The sequence below is a fragment of the Apaloderma vittatum genome, unplaced genomic scaffold (genome assembly GCF_000703405.1).
Source record: "Apaloderma vittatum isolate BGI_N311 unplaced genomic scaffold, ASM70340v1 scaffold8298, whole genome shotgun sequence".
NCBI lineage: Eukaryota > Metazoa > Chordata > Aves > Trogoniformes > Trogonidae > Apaloderma > Apaloderma vittatum.
The window spans coordinates 78,368-103,819 of NW_009729007.1; the positions used below are offsets into that span (position 1 = coordinate 78,368).

The following is a 25,452-nucleotide window of genomic DNA, read 5'->3' on the forward strand; positions in this document are numbered from 1 at the left end:
CAATCGAAGATTGCCTTCGATGCTGGAAGATAAACAAGAGGTTCATATGAAGCCACTAATACCATATTATATGCCATTAATAATTTCATGTGTTTCCTCACTACTACAGGCTTCAAAACTCAACAATAGCATTTTTATTATAAAAACCTTCTGAACGTATTTTTAAAAAAACATAGGAATTCTTTACTTAGGCAGGTGCACCAACACGAAGCACAACTAATTACAAAATACTAGTTGCTAAGCACTATACCTAAAAAGAAGCCCCAGAGAGAGAAGCTTCTCAGCTACTTAGAACATAACTTGGTCACCATCTGTGCAGGAAAACAAACCAGTATTTTTATGAATAGAAAACAGGTCCTTGTCCATGGAGATTCAGCAAAACAAAGGCTGTCATATCCACATACTTGTTTACAAGAAAAAGTGGCCTTTCAGGTGCAGGCAGTATGCTCTTTTTTTAGGTTGGGCATAGCTGAAAGATCAGGTTGTTAGAATCCAAAGTACCAGGTTAATTCACTTAGTTAAAATCAGAAGTATTTTTTTAAACTGGTTTTAAAATTATCCTGCTGTAGAGACAGCAAAGCAAGGTGACTGTGATTTAAGTGCAAGTCGATTTTAATCTCTGCACAACTTCCAATTCTTAGTAACATAATAAGCATAAACCACAGTTCTTCACCTTGGCAATTTCATCACTTTCAGTTTCTCAGTGGGTTTTCCACATTTTTAAAGCTCTTTAGGAAGCCATTCTGGTATTATCTTTCTCATCTCCCCTTTGATCAGGAGGCCTGTAGTGAATACCAACTACAATGTTCTTGTTGTTGGCTCAGCCTCTACTTTTCACAAGCTCTCAACCTGTTCATTGCAATTTTTCCAAGACAGCTCTGTGAAATCAACCCATTTTTTACATGTTTAAAGACTGTATGAAGAAATTCCATGAACTATAGATAGTAACTGGTGACTTTTCCAGCTGGATCATCCCTTGGTTCCTCCCTTACCCTCTAGAAACTCATTACCTTAGGAATGGCTGCCAAGCCTTATTTTTTTTTTTTGCAAATCATCACAGGCAGCTTCCTACAGAGTAAGCAGTAGTTTAGTACTCCACCCTTTAAGTACTAACTTCCTGTCATAGTTTGCTAGGTTTATCATGCCCTTCTCTATATAAATAAAAAAAAAACCACTTTATTGCCTTGTTCTCTTTAATTATTAGGCCCACATATCTTTTTCTAACAAAGAAGCCCTGCCATTGTGAAAGAACTTACAGAGAAGCTGTGATTGAGAAAATTCCATTGTATATGCCTTGCAAATCTGAGTAGATATAGGGTTTGGAGAAAAATATTCCACCTTTGCATCTATATGCTGGTGTCTAAATAGCGCTGTCTCCAGTGTCCAAGCATCTCTGATTAGGAAAGGACCTCAAATACAAGAAAGAAGTAGTTAATCAAAGCATGCAGTTCAACTTGGATTCACAGCAAAAGAAGAAAAAAAAAAAGGAGGGTGAATGGCTCAGGAGGAACACAGGAAACTCTCAGCCTACTACAACCAACCTTTTAAAGCCATGGCATGGTGGCGAGCCAAAAGGTAGCTGAGAAAACAAAATGTAAAAATCTTATGTGGAAATACATACAAAAGTCACTCAGCAAATATGACGAACCCTACAGATCAGGTAGCTGCACAGCACTGATTATAAAGAAAAACATGAACACTGACTTGCTGTTTCTCCTACTCCAGCTTAAGCAAATAAGTGCCAAGAACATAAAGGATACATCCTTCATGATATCAGGGAAGTTTAATCACCCAGATGTAGTCAGTGATTGAAATACACATAAAAAACCTCTCAGTTTCGAGTCATGCTTCCTCAGTCTCACAACAAAGAGATTACTTACAACATCAGTTCCAGATGGACTTGGTAAGTCACCTCCCACTATGAAGCATCCTGATGTAACAAAAGAAACTGTGCAATATAGTATCAACATAGACATTTTGCTTACTTTTTATTGGAATAAGGAAAAATATATCAAGATTGGTGTTCATCAGAAAAAATGTGAAAAGCAGAATAGCAAAACCAGTATTTATTATTAAAAATATATCAAGAATTATACCCTTTTATCAGCCTTTACATTATTCCAGAAAAGCCAATTTTCTGTCTTCAGTTTTCAAATAGAGAATCAGTAGTCAGGTCCATGTAAAAGTCAAAAAAGTGTTTGTTTGCCACCCTTTTGTATAAGGTATTTTCCACCAGCTTAATTCAGGATTTCTGAGCCCTCTGCAAAGTGAGGTGAATTCCACCCCCCAGCATGGCAGCATCTGACATTATTTCATTCATTTACATACCTTGAATATTGATGTCTAAAATATAGACACACACAGAAATTCCTTGAACAAAGGTCTGGCTGAACTGCAAGCCCAAGTATAAGGAAAAAATATCTAACTCAAACTCTTTGAAGGAGCCTTCCTTCCTCTTACACAGAAAGATAAAGGAAGAAGCAACAGAATGTCATGACGTGTCTTTAACTATTCAATAAAAAAAAAAGGGAACTACTATTTCCTCAAAAACAAATGGTTAGCAAAGTAAGGTACTCTATATTCTGTGAGATCAAAAGCCTTTATAATCCTTGAGAAGGGTAGGAAGGAAATACCACAGAGATCTTGCAGATCACAAATGGCAAAACCAGAAAGCAGATGATGACTGTTCAGTCTTGAAGCCATGGGCTGATGCCCACACACTAAGTTGAAAGCAAAGGGACACATTTCCTCTCTCAGTGCACAGTTACGATCTGGGGAGTTCCCTGCCAGATGATGCAAATTGTAAAAGTTCATGGAAGGAAGTTCAAAAAGCAAGAGTGATAAAGGTGTAGAAGAAACCAGCATTTCCATGAACCCCGTGGCACCTTTGACAAAAAGGGGTGCTTCACTCAGTGGAGTTTGGAAGATTATTCTGGATGCTTGAACTGTCTGAACCGACATCCCTAATCATCCAGGATCAGACACTGTTAAAGGAGACGCTGGGCTAGATGATTCCCTACTCTTCCCCACACGACAAAGCAACATCCAAGTTGTACTGTACATCCCTCGAGTTTTCATCAAAGCACCTGCCGTGAATTTTCACTGTCACATGTGCTACTGCCTTCCCAAGACAACAGTTTCCAGCTGTTCATTTTCAGCATTCCGTCTTGAACTACATGGATTTCGTACGCTGCAGCCTGTGTGTATCCTCAGCTGGGGAAGCTGCTCATGTATTGGACATATCGATGACTTTCTTCAACTTTCTCCTTTGCAGAGCCAAGCTCAGGGTACTGAAGATTGCGTCCTTGCTGTTCAGAACATTGTAGCGATTCACTTCCACCAACCTGCTGAAATCGTAGGGCTCAAAGGTGAAATTCAGCGTACGGTAAGGAGAATCTCTTGACTCAATGACAAAGTCACCAAAGGATTTCTCTTCTTCTGACTCACGTTTAACTCCTGAAGTCAGAATTTAAAAACAATAACTAAAAGAAAAATAAAAACCCAAAGCAAACAAAAAGCAATAATACAAAAGAAACAACAAAAAAATACTAAAAACAACAACTGTGGTAGAGTCATTTTAGTTGTCTTCCACAAGGAGCCTAATCACAGCTAACTCTGTCGAACCTTTTTTCCCCAAAGTTGTTCCTCAGAAATGTAAACTCCCTCAGGATCCAAAGTGCTTGGAACACAAAGTTTGATTACCCTTTCTACTTCCACTAGACTCCGAAATACAGGACTAAATACATTTTCATCACAATAAATTGTTTAGTGCAGCCATGATATCATGCTCAAAATAAGACATACAAAGCTCCATTCTTCTTGAAAGTGCTGTTCTACACTAAAAGAAAAGACACTTGAGTTCAACTGACCTTAGGAGGTTAGTATATATTCTTCCAATTACTCTAACTTGCGTTTTTAACACGTTGCCACTTAAATTTAAATACCGATTTTGAATGATGAACGTTGAAGTTATTTGCCAAAACCGCTTTTGCGTGCTGCTATTATAGAAATGGCAGTCTTAAGCCATATTCTAGCCCAACACTTTGAAACTCTTCATCGTTGATGAGGAAATGCAGTCAGAACCCGGTAATCATTTAATGCAAACAGCATTAGCAGAGTGTCTTACACCTCCCTTGCCTGTAACAGTCCTGCACATGCTTTCCTAGGTATTCCAAAGTTCTTCTTCAGGATGCTGTTTCCTCCCAGCATGGGAGAAATAGGACATTGATTTCTTTTCTGTCTCTAATTATTATTCTCGGAGTAATTAGAAGTAACAAAATCAGGTATAACGACAGGAAGGTTCAAAAAGCAAATATGCTGCCTAATTTTGATTCTTGCAGCCTTTACATTTTTATTTTTGTCAGCCTCTTCTACTACCCCTTCCAAAAAGCTAGTGGAAGCCGATCCCTCCCTTAACATTTTAATATTAGCAGAGTAATACTAAGAACAAAAGGACGGACACAGAGCGCACTGAACATTCCCCAGCAACACATCCAAAGGATTGTAAAAATAGCTCTCTAAGCTACAGCTGCCTTACCTGGAGCTTTGTGTTTCTGGAAGGTGTCATTCACCAATGGGAAATGGAGCACAATTGGAGCCTTTGGATTATTATCATCCACAAACACATAACACTCTTTTGGCTTTTTTTCATCTTCCTCACTCAATGTGATCTTAGGAAAAGGAATTTCCCGCTCCTCACAGTATCTCTGAGTCAGCTCTAAAATCTGTTCTCAAAGAACAAAGATAATTTCAACAGAATACCAGCAACACCTCTAATATGATATAGCTACAATCTTCAAAGTGAGAGAGACTCACACACAAAAGTGACAGAAATCCAACCTCAGATTGGCAGAAAATTTATCTGGCTGGTGATACAGAAAAAGAATGGTGAACACAACTGAGAACTGCTACCAAACATCAACAGTTTACAGTTGAAACTTTATATGTGCTATTACTCTTTACAATGAAAATTTTTGTATACAGTAAATAACTTGTTTACAGGAAGAAAACCACCAATAGGCACTTTTCCATCAGAAACATTCATCTAAGTAACAAGGATCATATGACCTAAGCAAATACTCTTATTTTTGGTAACAATCTATTTAAGCTCTGAAAAGTTTTAAAAATTATTACAGGTGTCACTTTCCATCTCCTCACCGCACTCACAGTGAAAAGCTTAGTACAATACTATTTAAAAGAGGTAAGGATTTATTTTAATGCATTCTTTCATTACTATTTTTATTCAACATCAGCTGCTCTGCAGCTACGGTGAATATGATTCCGTGCTTTTACCTTCACGTAAGAGTGCTCAGCTACATCTCTCACCTCAAACGGAGCTTCCCAGGAAAAATTGAATGATAAGATAACATCCACATCCCTCTCCGGCTGAAGTACCAAAGGAAAAGGAGAGTTGATAGAAAAACCACCATCCACTAAATACAAGCTTTCCTCCATGGGGGTCAGCTCATTGGGGAACGCATCCAGATGAGTGCCTGAAAGACACTCCAAGTTTACACAAGTAACTATAATGATTCATTGCACGCTTCTTGGTACAAGCAGCAAACAAAGCTTATGCTGGGGTTATAAGAAAGACATTCCAACAATTTACATCTGCGACTGTAAAGCTTGCCTTATGTGACAGAACATACACAGTGGCTCTATTTTTTTTGCTAAATTCCCTGACTTCAGGGAAACAAAGTGAAGCTTACTTCTGGCCTGTAACATTGACTGTTACAGAATATGATCACACTGTTTCACGCTCCAGACGCATACTCATTTACCTCTCCACGCCACAAATTTCTTGTTGTTAACGTAATCTTTATGAAGATACAATCCCCGCATGAAGTTGAAGGTTTCTCCGCATGTGACCCGGGACTTGAAGAAATCCTGAAAAATTTGTAACAAGGGGCCCCCAGGTATAACCAAGCGAGTCTTTAGTCGCGTTGGATCTCGGAAATGGAATCTTCGGCAATCATCTGCAGAGGCCACAGAAAGATGCAAAATACATACAAAATGCCCATCCAGCTCCAGTATTTTTAGTAAGACTTTCATCTACAATATTTAACTAGTTGGCCTAAGGCTAGATTTACCCCCTAATAAAAAAAAAAAAAAAGTATTACAATGAAATGTTAACAAGCTGCGTATTTTATGGTTGGGAAAGTTACCTGCCCTGCTTAACGGGAACAGCATTGGTCACAAATCATTATCCGTATTAGTTTCAAATCTACACAAAGAAACTCTTATTACCAAGAGACAACCATTCCTGTCTTATAAGACGACAACAGTCACCCATACATCAGCATTTTTATTTATAGCAACAGAGTCATGGGGAGGCGGAAACAAGGGCTGCAAAAGCAGAGTTAAAAAAAAAACACCAAATCCCTTACTACTTACTGTTAGGCTATAACTATGTCCCTGAGCAACAGCCAGCCTTTAACACACTTCCTTTTCACTGTTATGGAGGCATTGTACAAATGGAGAGCAATGCATAAGCACACAACCACCTTACCCAAGATTACAAAAACCAGGCCCAGGAGGGAACTGTAAATCTATTTTCCACCTCCTGCTTAGCAGCCCAGCTTCTATTCCTTCCCCTCTCAAGCTTAAGACCCCTGCACTGCAATATGTGTTTAAGACACCTCCCAGAACTAATGTACAAAGTCAGATATAAAACTTAAAAAAAAGGAGGAAGAGAAAGTGTACTGAAAAGCTGTAATTATTCTCCTCACTGTATGAGTGACAGAAGGGAATAACACACAGTACAAGAAAGATCTGTCCAAATGTCTCCTTTATGCTTAGCTTGAATAGCACATTTTTTAGTCATTTTATTTGTATAATCATTTCAAAATCATCACAAAACCATCAGTCTTTCAAAAAAACCCTACTATTTTCATGTCTGTTCTTACCTACGACCTTGATAACATCTTTGAAAGAATCTAGAAAGCTCAGTCCTATGCCAACCACCTTCAGGCAGATATCATCCAAGCTTGCAGCAAAGGCACTGCCCCACATTCCTGCAGGAGAAACGTGGAAGAATTTAATACTCAAAAAGCCTAAATTCAGCTGCCATTTGTCATTGGAGTGGGTCGTCACTTGACCCTACTATTGTAGTAGGTGATGTCCAAGTTTAAACCTTAGCGTTAATCATGTGACACATTCTGATGTAATACACGGCAGAAATTTCTCCAACAGAAAAGCTCTTCTGTCAGCGAGGGAAAGTTTTTGACAGAGTCATCTTGTAAACTAAGGGCATCAGATTGTAACACTACAAACCCACCCAGACACCTCCAGAGAAAGATGTGACATTTTTCCCTTCTTTAGCAAGGGACAAAAAGGCATAGATTTAAATTGAGGAGGCCCAGAAGCAGCATAGCTCCTTTCCATTTGATTCATTACTCTAAGATCATACCTTGCAGAAAACAAATCCTAGGCTCTGGACGTTTCTGGATGAGCCTTCCCATGAAGAATTCACTGTCAAAGTCCTCTGTTCGGACAAAAGCTCCATATTTGCGAAATCCAACTTCATAGGGAGTGAACTCACACCATTCTAAGAATAGGGCAACACCATATTTACTCATCTCAGGGTAAACAGAGATGAAAATACTCATGTGAATTCTGATTACACAAGGGAGACAGAACGGAGTCTCCCTCCACTTTTCACCATCACTATGAATTTCCCTGCCCCCATTCTCAGCAAGCCTTTACCTTACACACAATTAATAAACTCTTGTACAGGCTTTCATACACTAAACACAACTTCCTTCCTTCCTTACTCCACCTTGACTTTGTTACTGCAGAAATAACTATTTTACTTACACTTTTCCATCACAAATGGAAACTACTTCATTTTTCTCAGCCTTTCTTCACATCACTTACATCTCTCAGCAACTATGACAGTACTGACTTGCAAACTCAACTGACCTGCATCAGGCTTCACTGTTTGGTTATCAAAAGTGTCATCAAAGTGTCCCCTCAAGCTTGAAAGCTTCCCACAAATATTTACAGATTCATACATACACTCCAGGAGAACAAAAACAAACAAAAGAAGTCTGCAGTGGCACACAGATGGACACAAGGATTTGTGTTCTTCTCTCACTGCATCTATCCTCACTTGTTGCACCATATTTAGATTCAAGTGACCTGGAATGGGATTGATCTTCATTTTTTACTGTAATTGTATAACCGCAAGAATCCAGGCTGCTACATGCTGCTATTTTGATGATGCATGCTACCAGGTTGCCAATCCATCATTTACATGAAGCCTACACAAATTGACTATCGGAGTCTATAAAAGAAAATAGGTCACCTAATTATCAAGGCCTTCAATTCTCAGATTCAGATACAGACTCATATATTACAAGATTCTTTCCTCTCAGCTCCTGAAAATTTCAGGCACTTTATAGCAAAACATGTGTAGTAGCCAGCAAAGTTGAATCTCATTTCTCCATTATAGCCACGATGAAGCCACTTGCAATTAGGATGATAAGGCTCTGCCAAGCAGTACCCTACTGCCTCTTGCACTACCAGCTGCTGCTTGAGCCACATTTCCCATGGTCAGCTACTCACTACCCAAAGAACAGGGTAGGTGAAAGGAATTTGTGGATTTTAGCAAACAAAAATAAATTTGCCCCACTCATACCTGCAAAGTCACCACTGCTAATATTGGGTCTCACGTTGACAGCTGCGTAGATAGGGTAAGGGTTCTGGGCCCACTTCACTGCTTCTTGCTGATCTGACAGCTTTGATGGATCTTCCTGGCAACAAGCAAGCACACTTCAGTCAGGTAAGTTCTGTACCCATACTTTGATAATTTGACACTGTTTTTTAGGATTCTGACTAACAATACTACTAATTCAAAGTCTCTTTTCCTCCCTCTGTCCATGCACATGGTTAGAATTTGCCAGCGTATTTCTGCAGTTGCATATTTAGAATGTCTGGTGCTATCAATAAACTATTTACCCCTCTGATTTTCAGTTTCAATTAGCACAGAAAATACTGCACAGTAACATCATTTTTTCAAAAACTACATAATTCCCTCTGGCTTAACATGCCCAATATAAAAGCTATTAATTTAATAACAGTCATTCCCAATAAACACCACACTTTTCTACAGCACTGATCTGTATGACTTCAAAATTCTTTACTGAGGGGGGAGTGCTGGGAAATCCGAGGCAGAAAGAGATGAAAACTTCCTGTGTTTGCTCCACAACATCATCTATTCCAGAACAGCTCACAAAAGTAGAAAGTAATTGGTTTCCTGACACGCAACACGTAGGCGGGCAGAGTTCCCACCTGGAAGGCAAAAAGCAGTACACATCCAAACATGAACTCTTTTACCTTCTGTTGTAGGAAATATTCCACAATAAGGCCCCATAAATCTGTAAAGGAAACTCTCCGTCCACTGATCTCCATTGCATTCAGCTCCTGGAAATAATATTTCAGTCGTTCTGGGGAAAATGCCCCTGCTTTGCTGCTGGACACAGTACCCTGAGCTCTTCTGATTGCATCTTGAAGATCCTTCTGTGACCAGTCAGGGTCTTGGTATAATGTTGATAAACACCTGAAAATACTTATATTTATGTAATCAGTAATAACGACCTTCATGCAATCAATAATTTTAGCTAGTTACAATTAGTGCTTCAGCAGTGAACTAAAAGCTTGAGAAGCCTCACTAAAAGATAAAACATGGTGAAGAGAAGAGAAATCATAATAGTGAATCCCTGAACCCTCAAACAAGCTGAAAACCTACAGGACAACTTCATCCCGATTGCTAATCTACCTTTCAAGGATGTTCCAAGTATCGTGTGCTAGCATGTACGAACCAGTTCATGGAAATACTTTTTCACTGTGAGGGTGCCAGAGCCCTGGCACAGGCTGCGCAGGGAGGCTGTGGAGTCTCCTTCTCTGGAGACATTCAAAACCCGCCTGGACGCGTTCCTGTGGGACCTACTGTAGGCGATCCTGCTCTGGCAGGGGGGTTGGACTAGATGATCTTTTGAGGTCCCTTCCAACCCCTAACATTCCGTAATTCTGTGTGTAACTCCAGACTATAACAGCCCTGAGAGACAGGCTGACAGCCATGGAGGCCGTGGCCTTCATCAGAACAGAGGGCTGATGAAACAAGATATTAGTTTGGATTATTGGCTATCCACACAAAAACAAGTGCCTACATTTGCTTGAAAGTCTGTCTCTGAATCAGAAGGGGCAGGTCACACCTCAAGGTTAGTGAAAGAATACCAGGTACATAGGAATTAATTTAACCCACAAAGCTCCAAAAGGGAAGTCAGGTTGGATGACCCCTCAGAGAAATAATTTCAGGAAAACAAGGTGTCCTTATGAGGAATGGTTTCAGCACAAACTCCAAGAACTGAGCTACTGTATTATTCTAGTCATGTCTAACATTTCAGCATGCTGCTGCAGTCCACCAAAGAGCAAGCCAGTGCTATTCCTCTGTGCAGCTGCGCATGCCATTTTGGAAGGTGACTCCATGGTCTGTGTGGGACATGTTTCCAGTGACTTGTACCACCTCAGTTATGCGCTTGGTAGAAGGAAGGAAAATGGGAAAGTTTCTCAAGTCAGGGCTCTGAGGGGACACACAGCAGTTTCATTCACGTATTACGTTCTAACATTCAGCTGAGAGGCTTGGAAAAGCAGCAGATCCATAAAATTTAGCCAAGAGGTGTATGTTTTAGAAGGGAAAATCACAGAATGCTTTGGCAGGGAACTTAAAGTCATCTAGCCAAAGCCCCCTGCAGTAAGCAGGGACATCTTAACTAGATTAGGTTGCTCAGAGCCTTGTTCAATCTGACCTTGAACATGTCCAGGAACGGGGCTTCTAACACCTCTCTGGGGAGCCAGTTCCAGTACCTCACCATGAATCTTCAACTCTTTAAGATGCCCATCAGAACTCACATGTGAGAACTGACAAAATACTTTACTTTCTTTTCTGTCACAAATGCAGTTTTCACTTTACTTTGCATTGCCACTACTATATTAATCTATAAGGTTTCCAGAATCAACACTGCCTGTAACTTACCAGGTAGATCCAGAAATCCCACACAGATATATTGCGGCATCCAAAAGGCCCAGCTGCTGAAGCCCAGCAAGGCTGCCATAGAAGGATGTCAGCGCTCTCATCCCACCTCCAGACCCCAGTACAGCCACAACTGGAACCTGCAGACAGCAAACACAGGGGTCACCACCACGGACTTCTGAACTGCCAATAAATTACAGAACTAATCCCATTCAAGTCTCATTCTTACAAAAATAAGCTATAAACATCTCTATTTCTATTTACATCTCAAGTAATTCCAGGTTTTATTTCAACCAGGACTCCTTTCTTTAATTTGTAACTGAAATACTATAAAACACGTCAATGTCATCTTAGGGACAGTCACTTACCGAAATTGTTACGTGTTTTATCACACATTGACTTGAATGCCACATTAAATAAGGCAACAATACTTATAACAGCATGCAAAGATCACAGAGCAAGGTATCAGACTATCCAGATATAACAGTGTCTGCAAATCAACAATTAGAAAGCTGTTCCTGTGGTCTGAGCTTCAATTTAAATATTTTGAAACAGACTTTCCCATCGCAATTCAGAGCTTAAAGCCAAAGGTATGAGAATTCAAATAAAGGATATACATATACTCTGAAATTTTATCTTTTTTTTGTATTCCAAAACACACATAACACACCCCCCTCAAAATTTTAGAAATATAATCACATTTGAGACTTTGGAACTGAAATGTCAAGGGGATCCATCTCACACTACGGTGAATGTGAACCATGTTTTCTGTTGGTTACAGGCAAAGAATTCTGAAATACCTAACTAACAACCAAGCACAAAGGATTTTACGAATCTCACTACAGCACTGTGCTCAATACCTCATCTTTTGGAGGGGATTCTTTTAAGTTAAGAGTCTTCCTCAGTGCATCAGAAACGATTTTCTTCCTTTTGTCCAAAAATTCTCTCTCCTCTTTACAGAGGTCAAAACCCAGACGTACATCAAGATCCCAAGTGCTGAAATAGAAATTAACACAAAATACACCAAAAGTTTGGAGGATTTGTAACAACCAAGGAAAAGTAATTTCTGTGAGCACACAGTCTAGGTGCTGATCTGAATCACTGGACCAAACTCTTAAGTGAAGTTTCAGTGTATGCCTATACATCAGCAGCTTTTGGAATTAAAAATGAAACTTCTCCTTATTGTATTTCTCCCTTAACTTCTAATTACAAAGCTTGTGTCAAAGAGTAACTGGATTAAGCCTCAGGAATTTCACCAAGGAAGAGAAGATTCTCAGTAGATGAAGACGACAGTATGAGGAGCAACTGAGATCGTTGTATTAACATGGATGGAGAAATGAGTGGGAGAGGGATTTTAAAACAGAAGTTTCTGAACCTAAGAGGCAGAAGGGGACAACTGACCTCCCCAGAACAAAAAAAGGTCCTTCACCATGAGAACAAAGGCCTTTCCTGATTTTTAGAGATCGTTGAGGTTCACACTCACCTCTCTTCGGTTTTCAAACTCATATTCAAACTTTGTCCCTATGAAAAGAGAGAATACATCTTGCAATTAATAGCAACTACATAGGAGGAACTAGTAACGAGGTTACGGCATCAACAGAGTCACTAGATACTAACCAGGAGAGCATTCCCATCCACAAAACTATTATCTTGGGAACACCCTTCCCTTGCACCTATTTCAGACATTTTCAATAGTCTCTGCAAAGTAAAAACACCTAGTCAGAAAGCAGGGTGAAAAATACTATTTCTGCAAGATTCTTGCTTTTCTCCTCCTGTGTTATTTTTCTTTCACATCTTAACAGGCTTTTTGCTTTGGAAAGCGATGAACTTTATACCTATTTTGTGTGACCTACTCATGAAAACATTTTTGGAAGAATTGCTATCTCAGTATTTCATCCTAGATAAACAAGATAACAGCACTCCTAGGAATCACATGCAGCTTAACTTTCCTAATGCCTGTAGGCAACAGGTGAAAAGTTATCCCAAGCATGTTAAAACAAGTGCAAAATGTTGACATTACCTCTCCCAGAGAAATGATTCTATCAACTTTTTGTCCAATAGGAAGGGAATTAACTGGTACAGTGCCCAATCCCAGAACTGTAGTATGCTTTTCAATATCAGGGTTCACACCATCCTAGGAAAAACCAAAATGTTATTTGAATCCTCCAGAAAAAAGTTAAAGACATGACTTCTATATGTCAAAACAACAAAAAATCCTTAAGATCTTTATTAAAAAAATCTCTCCCAAAAGTCTAAGACTTTTCACAATCATCCTGCTCTCTGCTCGACACGTCTTTGCTGGGATTATTTCTGTCACTCAAATAGCTTCTTTTTCGGTTTGTTTTGGTTTGGGGGGTTTTTTTTTGTTTTTTCAACAGATCTGTCTGACTCAAGCCAAAAAAACTACATCCACTCAAGGCAGGATTCTGACCTAGAAAATTTTAATGTGAGCAGCTACATTATAGAGTTAAGTTTGATCAAAAAAGGTGTATCTGGAAGGGATTAGTAACCTTTATAACAGACGGTCCCTTGTAACACTTCACAAGAAACTTGCTTCAAATGCAAACTTTTGTTAACCACAGGTACCTGAATAATATACCCCAAATGACATCCCTGAATAGCTAAAAAGCTCCCAGCCCTCTTATGATCAAATTAAGGTCACTCAATTTATGTTTAAGGACACTTTCATAAACCAAAAGGCATCGGTTTCAGAGTGAACTTATTCAAAATTGGGCTGTAAACTTTGTAGCAGTCAGCACAGATGCTTACCTGTAGGACAGATATGGTTTGCTCCAGCTCCACTTGGAGTTCTGGACACATTTCTTTATCCACATGAAAGATAAATGAGGTTTCATAATCCTTCTCATTGTCTGGTCCCCAAGGAATACACAATTGCTTCTGATATGCCCCTGGAACAGACACCTTGACCTCACAGCCTCCTGTGTATCAGAATAATAAGTTCAGACTACAGGAGCCATTTAAATAAAGGTTGAAAATTCGATACTTGTTAAGTGTAGACGAAACTACGAAAACACAAGCAAAAACTCATTTGTATGGTACCCAGTCGAAGTGATCCAATAGTATCTAACACTAAAAATAAAAGCAAAATTTAAAAGTCCATTCTGTAATCAGTAAATAAAAATGCACTGTGTAGACTGAGAATACAGTCTTCTCTCTTTCACAAGGAATAAATATGCTGAAAAGTAGATCTGACAAACTCCACAGGCAGCCCTACCTTGCTGTTTGTCTTCTGTTTTTTCCTCTTTGTTGACAGTGCCTTGCAGAGACAAGCAAGGATGAACCTATGAAAAGAAGACAAGATCTGGTTATGAGATTTCAGTTCACTTCTTTGCTGAAGCTTAATCAACCTGCTATACTAGCTGTGGGTTTACAGCTGCAAGCTGTCAAAAAACCCCAACGTTAAGGACTACTTTGATCTTGATAAAGGCAAGTTTTGTTTCAGCATTGCTCTTTCTTCAGAAATCAAAATTGCCCCTCCTATTCCAGTTGATGGGGGTTTTTTTGCAACCAGTGCTTCACAGTTACAACTTCTCAACACCTGGGGGTTTTCTGATGTTTTACGTTTTTTTAATGCATGTGTGAGTACCTATTCAGATCCAAGCAAGCACTTCATAAATTCTGCATTGACTTTCTGTCCTGGATCATCCATGTCCTCATGAAATGTAGTCTCTTACACCATTCAGTCATCAGCTTCCCTTTTAGGACAGCAGATGAGATACTTTCTTGGCCATAGTTGCTCTAAAAGATGAAAAACTATTCCACTGCTTGAATACAAGAGTGATTTGCCGTGGGGAATAATAACAACACCAAAGACTCTCCTGTGAAACAGTTTGCAGAACTGTGCTGTTAATGCCACCAGTTTTTCCTGAAATAATGTTAAAACTCTGTTTCAACAATGATGAACTCTCTAGTTCAACAACGATGAACTCACTCCAGTCCCTCTCCTTTTAGGAGAGAAAAGAGGTGATAACACCTGTATTTTTAATGTATAATGCACAGATTTTCTGATTGCCCAAGAGAATAGACAAATCTCTCAAGATGAAAACTCTTGAGTTTGAGCATGGGAAGTGTCACTTACTTACTAATGGCGCTGATAAAAGCTTAGAATAAGAATTTAAATTTAAAAAGAGACAGATTGCTGGAAACAATAGGAGCTATTTGAAAGCAGGAGTGGAATTCCCAACAATTCTTGTTCTCTCACTACTAAAAATCTACTTTCAGGAGTAAATCCCAACATACAGGTAATCAACTTGTGTACTCACCACAAGGACTCCATTGGTCAATACCTCTGTAGGGGCATCTGAGCTGTTACAGGAAGAGATTTAATGCAAATGAGGTTTGGTTTTAATTTGCTTCATCCTACATTTCAAACTAATTGCCTGGCTACGCAGCAGAGGAGAAAGGTCCTCAGTGTGGAAGACCTATGCAAACTAAACTAAATATACTTCCCTTGACAGAACAATAAGTGGGGAAAATATTAAAGAAAAGTGTCTGCAACTATAAGTATGTGCTATAAGGTTTCCCCATTTCAGCTATTTTGATAACCTAGAGAAAAGCTGAGCTTTGACAGGCTATCAGAGAGTTACATTAGTTTGTTTATATTGCAAGGTTAACTGTGAAAGCTTTCCACTCATGCACAAAATGCTCATTTCCTTTGCAGTGCTCCCATTCCCATGAAGTCCAGCAAAATTTTCTCTCTTCTTTGGTACCCCAAAAATTTTGGTCATTGGAGCTTTGAGGATACTTGTAATCATCTGTTGGTGAACCAACCTGAACACCACAGAGAACTGTAAAGCATTAGCCTCTTTATAGGCACAGAAAAAACAACCAGCATATCTGCAGAGCACAAGTTCATTCAGCTCTTCACATAGGACTCACCATTTCTCCAAGTAAAACTCCACATCCAGCTCTTCATTAGCCTTTGAAAACAAAAGTTGGACACAGGTGACCCTTGATCTTGAATATAATCATGCAGAGTCCTTCCGAAAGATTAAGGTTCTTCCTGTTACAAACTATAGTAACTACTTTTGTTGCTTTTACAGAGGTTTCAGTTAAATTCTGAAAGGTTTAAATTTATGCCTTTTGTGGTTGTTGTTCTTTAAACATGAATCTCCTCCCAGGAATATCCTATATGATCAGACATATCTACCGTTTGAGGACACAAGTGCACACAAGTGAAAGCTGGCTCTCAGATTCATTACTCTGCTAATGAGATTAAAAAAAAAAAAAACAACAAACAACCACACCCACTTCTGGCAAGTACCACTGCAGCACCATCTCCACAAAAAAACTTCTGCATGAGGCTTTGTACTTCCTCTCATTTATTATTTCACCAGATTGCACACTTACTTCATTGCTGTCTTTGTCTTGTACAGACTTGGATCCAATCACCTTTCCCCTACCACAGAACACAGCAAATACTTGATACCAACCTAAGGTAGATTTTAAACAACCAAGTATAAGCCAATGTGGGTAATTCTCTTGACTGAAGTTTCCACTTTCATCATTACTGATCAAGATGACTTGAGCATTCAGCAAACAGGACAGAGCTGGTTGGAACAAGGGAGTTGCTAAGCCTCTTTCCACGATTACAAATCGTTCAGAGTGCCTGTGACACTCACCAACACCTTCCTGCAAAAACCAGTTGGTCCGCTTCTGACCACACCAAGAGCACCAAAGCCTGATTTCTCAAGAAAACACATCATTAGCTCACCTTGAATCCAGACCTATTGTAGCAATACGTTTGAGGCAGTTGCAGAAAAGATCTGACTGGTAATCTTGCGTAAAGCAAACTGTCTCATTGCAAATTCATAAACAGGTCTAGAAGGACTGAGAGCAGCTGATATGTGCCCATGTGAAGCAGAGGTTAAATGCAACTGAATATAACTCAGGAAAAGAAGCTTTTCCTAGGTTTTTGATTTATTAAATACAGAGGTAACCTTTGCAGAAACAAAAACTTAACTCGATGCAAACTGATGATCAACTAAATAGGGCAGTCTGCAGTCCCCACAATGATTCCTGATTGAAGTGCTATAAGAATCAGTTTATGCCTCGCTAGACTCCTGAAAAATCAATTTGTTTTAAAGGGATTTTAGCATCTTCTGAAAGACAGTAAAATCATATCTGCTGTCATGACCTGCTGATGCATTTTCCCCTTCTGACTTCTGTAACACAGACCAATCAACCATCACACACTGCTGGATTTCTGTAACCAAGAGCTACTAACCTCGGGGTTCAACCTGAAAGTGCGCAGCAGGGGCTGACCCGGCTTCATGCCCCCTACATCGAAGACGATAGACGTGAGCTCATCACTGACAAGGACATCCTTATCATAAAGTGTCAATTCCAGAATGTTCTAAAAACCAAACAGAAACAAACAGCCTCAGATGAAGAAACAGAAACACTTTCACAGGCCTGAGTAGGTGTATACAATAGACGCTTTACGAATTAATCAATACTCTTCCTCTCTCCCACTCCAGATAAAAAAAAATTCATCATTTCCAGCAGGACTCAGAGCACAGTTAAACAAAAAATCTCCCAGTTGATAGCATTTGGCTAAAAGATTTTCTGAGCATACCAACCAGAGAGAGGCCCCAGCGTAACACATGTGGCAGTACTCTCCACCAGCTTCAGGCATAGATTTTTCCTACGGAAGCAATAGCAATTTCCATTCTTTCAGTGTGATTCAGTCCAGGATGCAACTTGCTTTATCAAGGAATTCCCCTGAACTCTTCCAGTTAGTGCCACAACTAGTTCCTTAGTTGCATCACAAAGACACTTAGGGATAATCCTAGCTGCAGTTTACATGAGACTGCAGTTACAAACAGCTGTGGTTGTCACTGGACACACAGAGTACAGCTTTTTGTAGCACTGAAGACAACTGACACCTTACAAGCAACACTTGTTTTGAGAGTAGAACATAGAATGGCCTAGGTTAGAAGGGATCTTGGAGATCATCTAATGCAACCTCTCTGCCATGGGCAGGGACACCTTTCAACTAGACCAGGTTACCCAAGGCCTCATCCAAACTGACCTTGAATATCTCCGGGGAGGGGGCAGCCATGACTTCTCTGGGCATTTTATTCCAGAGTCTTCCCATCCTCATATTGAAGAATTTTCTCCTAAGACCCAATCTAAATCTGTTTCCCTTTAACTTAAATCCATTTCCCTTTGTTCTATCAGTGGGCACTTTTGTAAAAAGTCCATCCCCAGCCTTCCTGTAGGTTCCCTTTAGGTATTGGATCCTTTGGTTTTGAAAGAAGTATCAGAATTAAGCCGGTACACAAACGTTGGTAGCCCAATCAGCTCCACAAAGCGCACTCCTTACCTTGACAGCACTATGGATTCGATACTGGAAAGTTTCGTTCCATTCTGGGTTAGCAGAATTGTCAACAACCTGAGTTCGGGAGACTCCAGGAGAGGCGGTGGGCAACTTCAGTTCCACGTAGCAGTCTGCCTTGGACACTAGAGCAGACGGTGTAGAGATAGGCATCAGAACACTTTTAATCAAAAGCTCCTTATGAGCGCCTTATCTTCTAGATCTCATTGCATCATAAACATACAAATTAAGGCTTGATTCATAAAACAAAAGTCTGTCTTTAAACAGCAGCAAATTAAATATTAGACACCTATAATTCTTTTTTTTCTGGTTCATCCAAGCTTTAAAAGCCTTTCATACAAGAGACTACTATTCAAAACGAGGAAGAACAACTTCTCAAACAAGGTTACTGCTGGTATCAGGCCCATTATTGCCTTTTGTCCTGTTACCAGGCACCACTAGAAGAGTCTCCATTCTTCTTAACATGCTCCTTTCAGACACTCATACACACTGATAAGATCCCCGAGCCTTCTGTTTTTCATGCTAAGCAGGCCCAGGTCTCAGCCTCCACTTGTATGAGAGATGCTCCGGTCTGTTGCCAGTTTTAGTGGCCCTTCCCTAGACTCTCTCCAGTACCTTGTAATGGAGAGCCCAGCGCTAGACTCAATACTCCAGATGCAGCAGAGGGGAAGGATCACTTTCCTCATCCCATTGGCAATGCTCCTAACACACCCCAGGGTATCATTAGCCTTCTTTCCAGTAAGAGCACATTGCTGGCTTATGGTCAGCTCGCTGTCCACCAACCCACCCAGGTCCTTTCTGCAAAGCTGTTTTCCAGCTCATCTTGTGGCCAGCACTCACTGGTGCACAAGGCCACTCCTACCGCAGGACTTCCACTTCTTTCTGTTGAACTGCATGAGGATTCTGTCAGCCCACTTTTCCAGCCCATCGAGGTCCCCCTTTGGTGTACCAGTCACTCTTCCCAGTTCTGTGGCATTAGCAAACATGTCAAGGGCACACTTCATCTCATCATTCAGATCATTAATAAAGACATCAAACAAAGTGGGACCCAGATTTGACCCTCGAGTTACCAATTACACCACTGATTATTACCCTCTGAGCTCTGCCATTCAGGCGGTTTTCAGTGAACTCCCCATCTCCTCACCCAGTCCATACTTCACCAGTTCTCTGTGAGAATCTTACAGGAGACAATATCAAAAGCCTTACTAAAGTCCAAGCAGACAATATCCACCGCTATTATACCATTATCTACTCTGGCCAGGAGTGGAGCTTTGTGTCTCCGTTCCCTGAAAATAACCAATCGTCTCGGAGTCCTTCCTTCTTTCAGCTAAGACCCTTTTAATCATCAAGTATGGGAAGTTTGTTGACTTCAGCCGAACAGAAAAGCCATTAAAAAAGTCTCTTCACAGCATGACTCTAGTCCTCAGCCTTTCAGGATGATTTTCCATTCCCTAGAAAATCATTTAGCGTTATAGTAGTTCAATGCTGGATGGCAGATATAAACTGAAGGCAGGTAGAGTATCTTACTGTATTAAATCTGAAGGAATTAAAGCTCAAAAGAACTTTAAAAATCCAAATGCCCCAAACAGCCCTGGGAGCTTTACTCAACAGGGATGCATAAGAGAAAGGGAATATATATAATGTAACCAAAATAGGAACAGGTACAAAGCAGTTTGTCTGGAATTTAGCAGTCAAGAATCATCTACCTCTTTAAAAAGCTTAAATGACATGAAAAAAATTGCAGGCACATGAAAGAAAGCACTACTACATCTGAGAAAATAAACATCTGGAAACTAGAAATGAACTTTGCTGCTTCCAGGTGCAAGCAGATTGCTCAGCGGAAGAAACGGTGAAATTTGCCATGACCAGAAGGCTGAATTCAGGCAAAGGAACAAGAATGGGCCACAGCAGGACATGTAAAAGAGCAGTGAAGTAAAACATTACCAGGACTTACGTGATCTTGTTCTGCAAAGTAGCAGGTTAACCTGCAGCTCAGCCTGGTGTCAAGCTCTTAAAATATATATAAAGCTTTACAAAAGAAGCCTTTGTTCAGTCATAATAGCAACACACCATGTGTAGGTAAGAATTTTCCTTAACAATGCCACCTGAGTTACAGGTACACACTGAATCTGTTTTCATAACAACTTAGATAAATACTTACATAGATCTGTACCCCTGATGTTTCTAGCTCGGAGGACTTTTACTGTTAGGTTGTAGTAAGGGTGCTTCTCCCACTGAAAAGAAAGGAATAAGCTCAGCATGTAACTCAGCTGCAATGCCTGCCCTATAAGCACACTAGTATCAGCTCAGAGAGATGGATCGGACCAGCCAGTCCAAAATAAGCTATTAATGAGTCAGTCTGGGAACATATGCAGCACTTTCAGTATTCCGGAGGAACATCAAAAAAGATGAGAAGGAAACTCAATTACTTCTCAGCAGGGCAGTGAATGACGTCTTAGGGTAAATGCCTCATGGACTTCAGAAAGTAAGTCCCTTATTTAGTGTTTCCTCTAATTATAGATCAGTTTTGCATTGCTTCAGTAGCTCATTCCTTCTGAAGGATAAATAGATACTGAAGCTGCTCACATGATTTTAACCATGATGTGGATAGTTTAAGAGTACTCACCAAGGGCATTTGCATGCTTGAATAATACCAGACACGGAAACAACCTTAACAGCTTGGTCTAAAGACACAGAAAGCATGTTTTCTCATTTACAAGAAAAGAAACACAGCACGTTTTCTTGTAGAAACACATACTTCATGGTAGTTTAAGCAAGAAAAGACAAACCTTAAATTCCTTTTCATTCTGGACTCTAACCGCTATCAGCACTCTAAACATGCATGGCATTTTACCAGCACAGACTGAAATGTAATCCTTGCTCTTGAAAGCTTCTGGGAGGCTATTTTTGGAAGGTAATATTAGTATCTAAATGGCGGGACAAGGAGGGGAAGGGGGGAAAGTCTGACTTTATCCTAGAAGATCATGAAGTGTGGAAAGGGCAGGGAAAGATGACAGAAAACATCTTGACGTTATTTAGTGCAGAGACTAGAGAGAAGCAATTGTGTAAGGCCCATGAACAGAATGGGATTCTGCCTCATTTCCATCAGTTGTGACACAATCCTGGCCAGCTAAGAACCCTTTTTGTTCCTAAATTCCATTTCAAAATGCTTTTCACAAGTGGTCACTTGTGTCACTCATTTTCACCTTCATCATTTTCTAAATGATTGGCCTGAGAGTAGAGTTTAATTTCAGATATGCTAAGTATTCATCTACAACTGATTTCAACAGAATCTTTATTTAAAACAAAATGTTGCAGAGGGTCAAATATTACATAAAAATGTAGGCCCTACATAGTACCAACCTCAAGGAAACCAGCAAGCCCTGTGAACTGCCAAACTCCTTATCTGATACATGGAACTGTACTGGGTTTTTAAGCAGTCATATACTTGAGGAGTTTTCCTTATTTCTTAACACTGTAAGATCTCTGGCAGCTTTTGCACAACACAGTGTGAACCACACAATAAAACCAAGACAGATGTAGTATATTGAACGTCGTTGTACCATCCACCCTGATCAACAAGTGAAGGGTAAAAATGACATGCATCTCACAGCTGCAAAATTTAATATATGCAAATAAACTCGAACTATACTATTACTACTCTTAAGGGGCTCTTATTTGCAGCACCAACATGCTGAAAATACTCCTTCCCTCATTTGTTTCTGGCAACAAGACACACCTTCACATGCAATTTCACCATGAGCTCTACCCTTCAGATGCCAGTTTTTCTTTTAAAACCTTTCCTAATCACCTCTATTTTCTTCAGCCACTGACATTAGCTTCTCCTGCAAAGTATGACCTCCTTTCTACCTCGTCAAGTTGAGGAACAATACAGAGGAATTCAAGATTGCATATTTCAAGATTGCGTATGTTATTCTCACCAACTTTCTAAAGGTGCTGTAACTCCTCAGGTTGTTGAGAAATGAAGCTTCATAATGACACCCTCACTGCCGTCACAGCAATCTTCACTCATGCAGCCTGACTATTGCCTGGAATTCAGACACTACCAGCAGAGGAAGCACAGAACACCCTGAAGATAGTATGTCCTTCATTTACTGTGCACCATCTGTCAACATAAAGTTACACATTCAAAAGAAAGTCCTTTCCAAAGATCTCTAATAACTTTCGATTTGCAGTTGGTCATTACACAGCTGAGGATACATTTACCACATCCAGATCATAATTTAAGGGCATATAACGCAACAGACTTTTCACTGTGTTCCTAAGTCTGTGCTATCAATTATAGCAGAAACTTCCCAGGTGCCTTTTTTATTTAGCTGTTTGCCAAGGCACACAAGGTCACACCATGCTGCAAGGTGAGCTTGCAGAGAAATGAGGCATGAGAGTATCAGATATGTTCTATCTAAATGCATCAGGGAAGAAGCAGGTAAGAAATCTGTATGGGAAATAAACGCAGTTCTGCCTATACTAGAGTATGTGACAGATGCAAGCAACTTCTAATTTGCATTTTAATGACTTTCCAGGATCACTCCTTTTCCAGAGCTCAGGAGAGTATGTCCGACGCAAAAAAAGAAAAAACCTTGAAATCCTTAAGCAAGGATACAAGACTGAATTTTCACAAATTCAACCTGGCTAACAACTGTCTGCATATTTCATCTGAACTGAAGGTGCTGATGCAACAGCAAGTGACTGCAAAACAGGTTATCCCAGCTACAGGACACAGTAGTCTTTATCCTCAGGTGGCTCAGAATCCCTGCCTTTATACAGTGGGATGCAAGTGCAAGGATCCACTCCACATCTCTCAGTGGAAACAAAGGACTTACCATAAGCACATTGGTTTCACTACAAGAATGCTGTCAACAGCAAACCAAAATTTAACATCCAAGTTGTATTTCCTTCTTCATTCACAGTACAGGTACATCTGGTAGCTCAAAGAAATGTTCTGTTTACCAAGGGAGCACTTTTTCCCCCATCTTGTTTCTATCTCCAAGTAAACGCTGGTGCCCGCAGTCCCCCTCCTCGTGGCCAAAGCGCCACAGGTTTGGTTTCCAACCCAAAAGCAAACTCCTGGCTTTCCTAAGCACCCCTTGCACCTTCCTAACTCCCCCAGAAGTGTGCACCCACAGTCACGAAAGGAGACTTCAGAGCCAGCCCTAGGAACCACGGTCAGACGATACACGTATGTGCCAGCTGTTCACTGTCACAACAGCAGTGACAAACAATGGGCTCATTCCCAGCTTCTTGTTTGTATCTACATGTGTGAAACTAAGGCTAAACTTTGGAAAATTAAAGAGATCTGGCCACATTAATCTCAGAATCGCAGAATGTTAAATTCACCTACAAAGATAAAAGGGTGATCTGCTGCCTCATCCTTTGCTCAGTTGCAATAATTAGCCTCTACAAAATCTCTCCCTAACCAGCCAGCACAGCCTCACTAAGTGATGTCAATTTATTTATTTACTTATATAGTGAGCACCTAAGGGGAAACATCACATCCAGTGGTTTACAGGTTAGTGGAAATCACAACAGCCTGACACTAGTCTCTCGATCCCTGATTTACCAAGTATTAAACAACAACATCAAAAAAAGTCAAGGAGGTAATTTTTATCACCCAGCAAGTAGAAATGACAAGAGGTATCCAGGCAACACGCCATCATGTGACATTTAACTGTCACCTCAATTATAAGTTGCAGATTTTGGGGGGGGGGGATAGGATGAGAGAGGTAATCGGATGACAGATCTCCCAGGCAAAGGCTCCTTCACCAAATCTACTCTAATTCAAAATTGAGGTTATTGGCCAGACCGCCTTATACAATGGAATGATTACACACCAGTTGAAGGACAAACATGCTGAAACCACTTTATCTAATGTGGTTCCGCTGCAGTTTGAACAGGGGGTGAAGTCATCATTAATATTTGTCTACTTCAGATTAAGCCCTGTGGGATAAGATAGAGAGCAGAAAGAAAATCAATAGTAAGCAAGGATATTTTGCAAGAAAGCACTACCTTGTCTTTACTGATGAGAAGTGTTCTGGATTATCTCCTCCCAAAAGTACTTAGTATTAGCTTAATTCTGTTCCCAAAAATCTAAGAAAGCAGAGACCTGCTCTGCATTGCCTCACACAGACCCTGAATTTCCTAAAAACCTGGAATCTCCATTAACATTATTGCTATCCAAAATTTTCTCCCAACAATAAACTTTTTGATTAGTTGCTGCAGTAGTGCAGGACTGGTTTTCCACACGGGCAGTGACAGGCGGTCACTGCCAAACACCTCGGCGAAGGAATGTTGCCTCAAATCCTGTGCTGCAATTTCTCTTACCCGCCGGTGATAAAACCCCGTCTCCTTTCTCTCCCTCCTTTGGAAAAGCAGTGCTGCCAGAAAAGGCAGCGTTCTGGGTGGAAACGGGCCCCGCAGCACCTCATGGAACATGGGAAAAACGTCCCGTCGTCTCCGCAGAAAACCTGATAGGGAAAGGCAGAAGATGACGAGTCTTGGATGCGAAGGGCTACTTGTACGGGCTGGGGCTGAAGCTTTGGGCAGGACCAGGCTGCGCTCCAAGTGAGCAGCGGAGGTGTGGCCTGCGCTTGCCAGACAACCCAGTTCTAAACCTCACTGGCAGGTTTTTCGAATACTTGTGAAAGATAAAGGCAGCAAAGCAGCACCCAAGAGACAAGCCCTGGGTAGGGAGGAAGCACCACTCCATGATTAAGCCACAACCTCAAAAACCCCACTCCAGATTTGCTTTGAGAGCTCCAGCAACCTGATCTAGGGCTTTGGCCAGTTAAAACCCTCTCAGAGTTTCAGCATACCCTAACAGAACATTTTTAAACAGACAGAAATTCCCATGTTACAAGCCTGAAGCAACACCCGATTTATTATTGACAACAGCTTTTCAGAGAAGTTTCAGGGAGGCCTGAGCAGCAACTCCACAACTTGGTCTGCACTGGGATGCCTCAGAGAATACTGATTCACCACCATGTCCATCCCCTCACTATGTGAATGGCCTGCAAGAGTGCCCCCTTTATTCTCATTTCCA

The 25,452-nt window shown here is 40.5% G+C and overlaps 1 protein-coding gene across 1 annotated transcript; it reads right to left on the reverse strand.

The window, feature by feature from the left end:
• Positions 1–3,226: 3,226 nt before the first annotated feature.
• PLA2G4F (phospholipase A2, group IVF) lies at positions 3,227–24,845 on the reverse strand. Its single transcript, XM_009874284.1, has 20 exons — positions 24,735–24,845; positions 20,554–20,626; positions 18,381–18,517; positions 17,280–17,408; positions 15,932–15,972; positions 15,316–15,358; positions 14,268–14,334; positions 13,802–13,971; positions 13,053–13,166; positions 12,516–12,553; positions 11,893–12,028; positions 11,036–11,172; positions 9,337–9,559; positions 8,639–8,753; positions 7,409–7,546; positions 6,906–7,013; positions 5,781–5,975; positions 5,326–5,492; positions 4,538–4,724; positions 3,227–3,456 (listed from the first exon to the last, which is right to left on the reverse strand). Exons 1-20 carry the CDS (start codon positions 24,843–24,845, stop codon positions 3,227–3,229), a joined length of 2,559 nt encoding a protein of 852 aa, XP_009872586.1.
• Between the last annotated feature and the right edge of the window lie 607 nt (positions 24,846–25,452).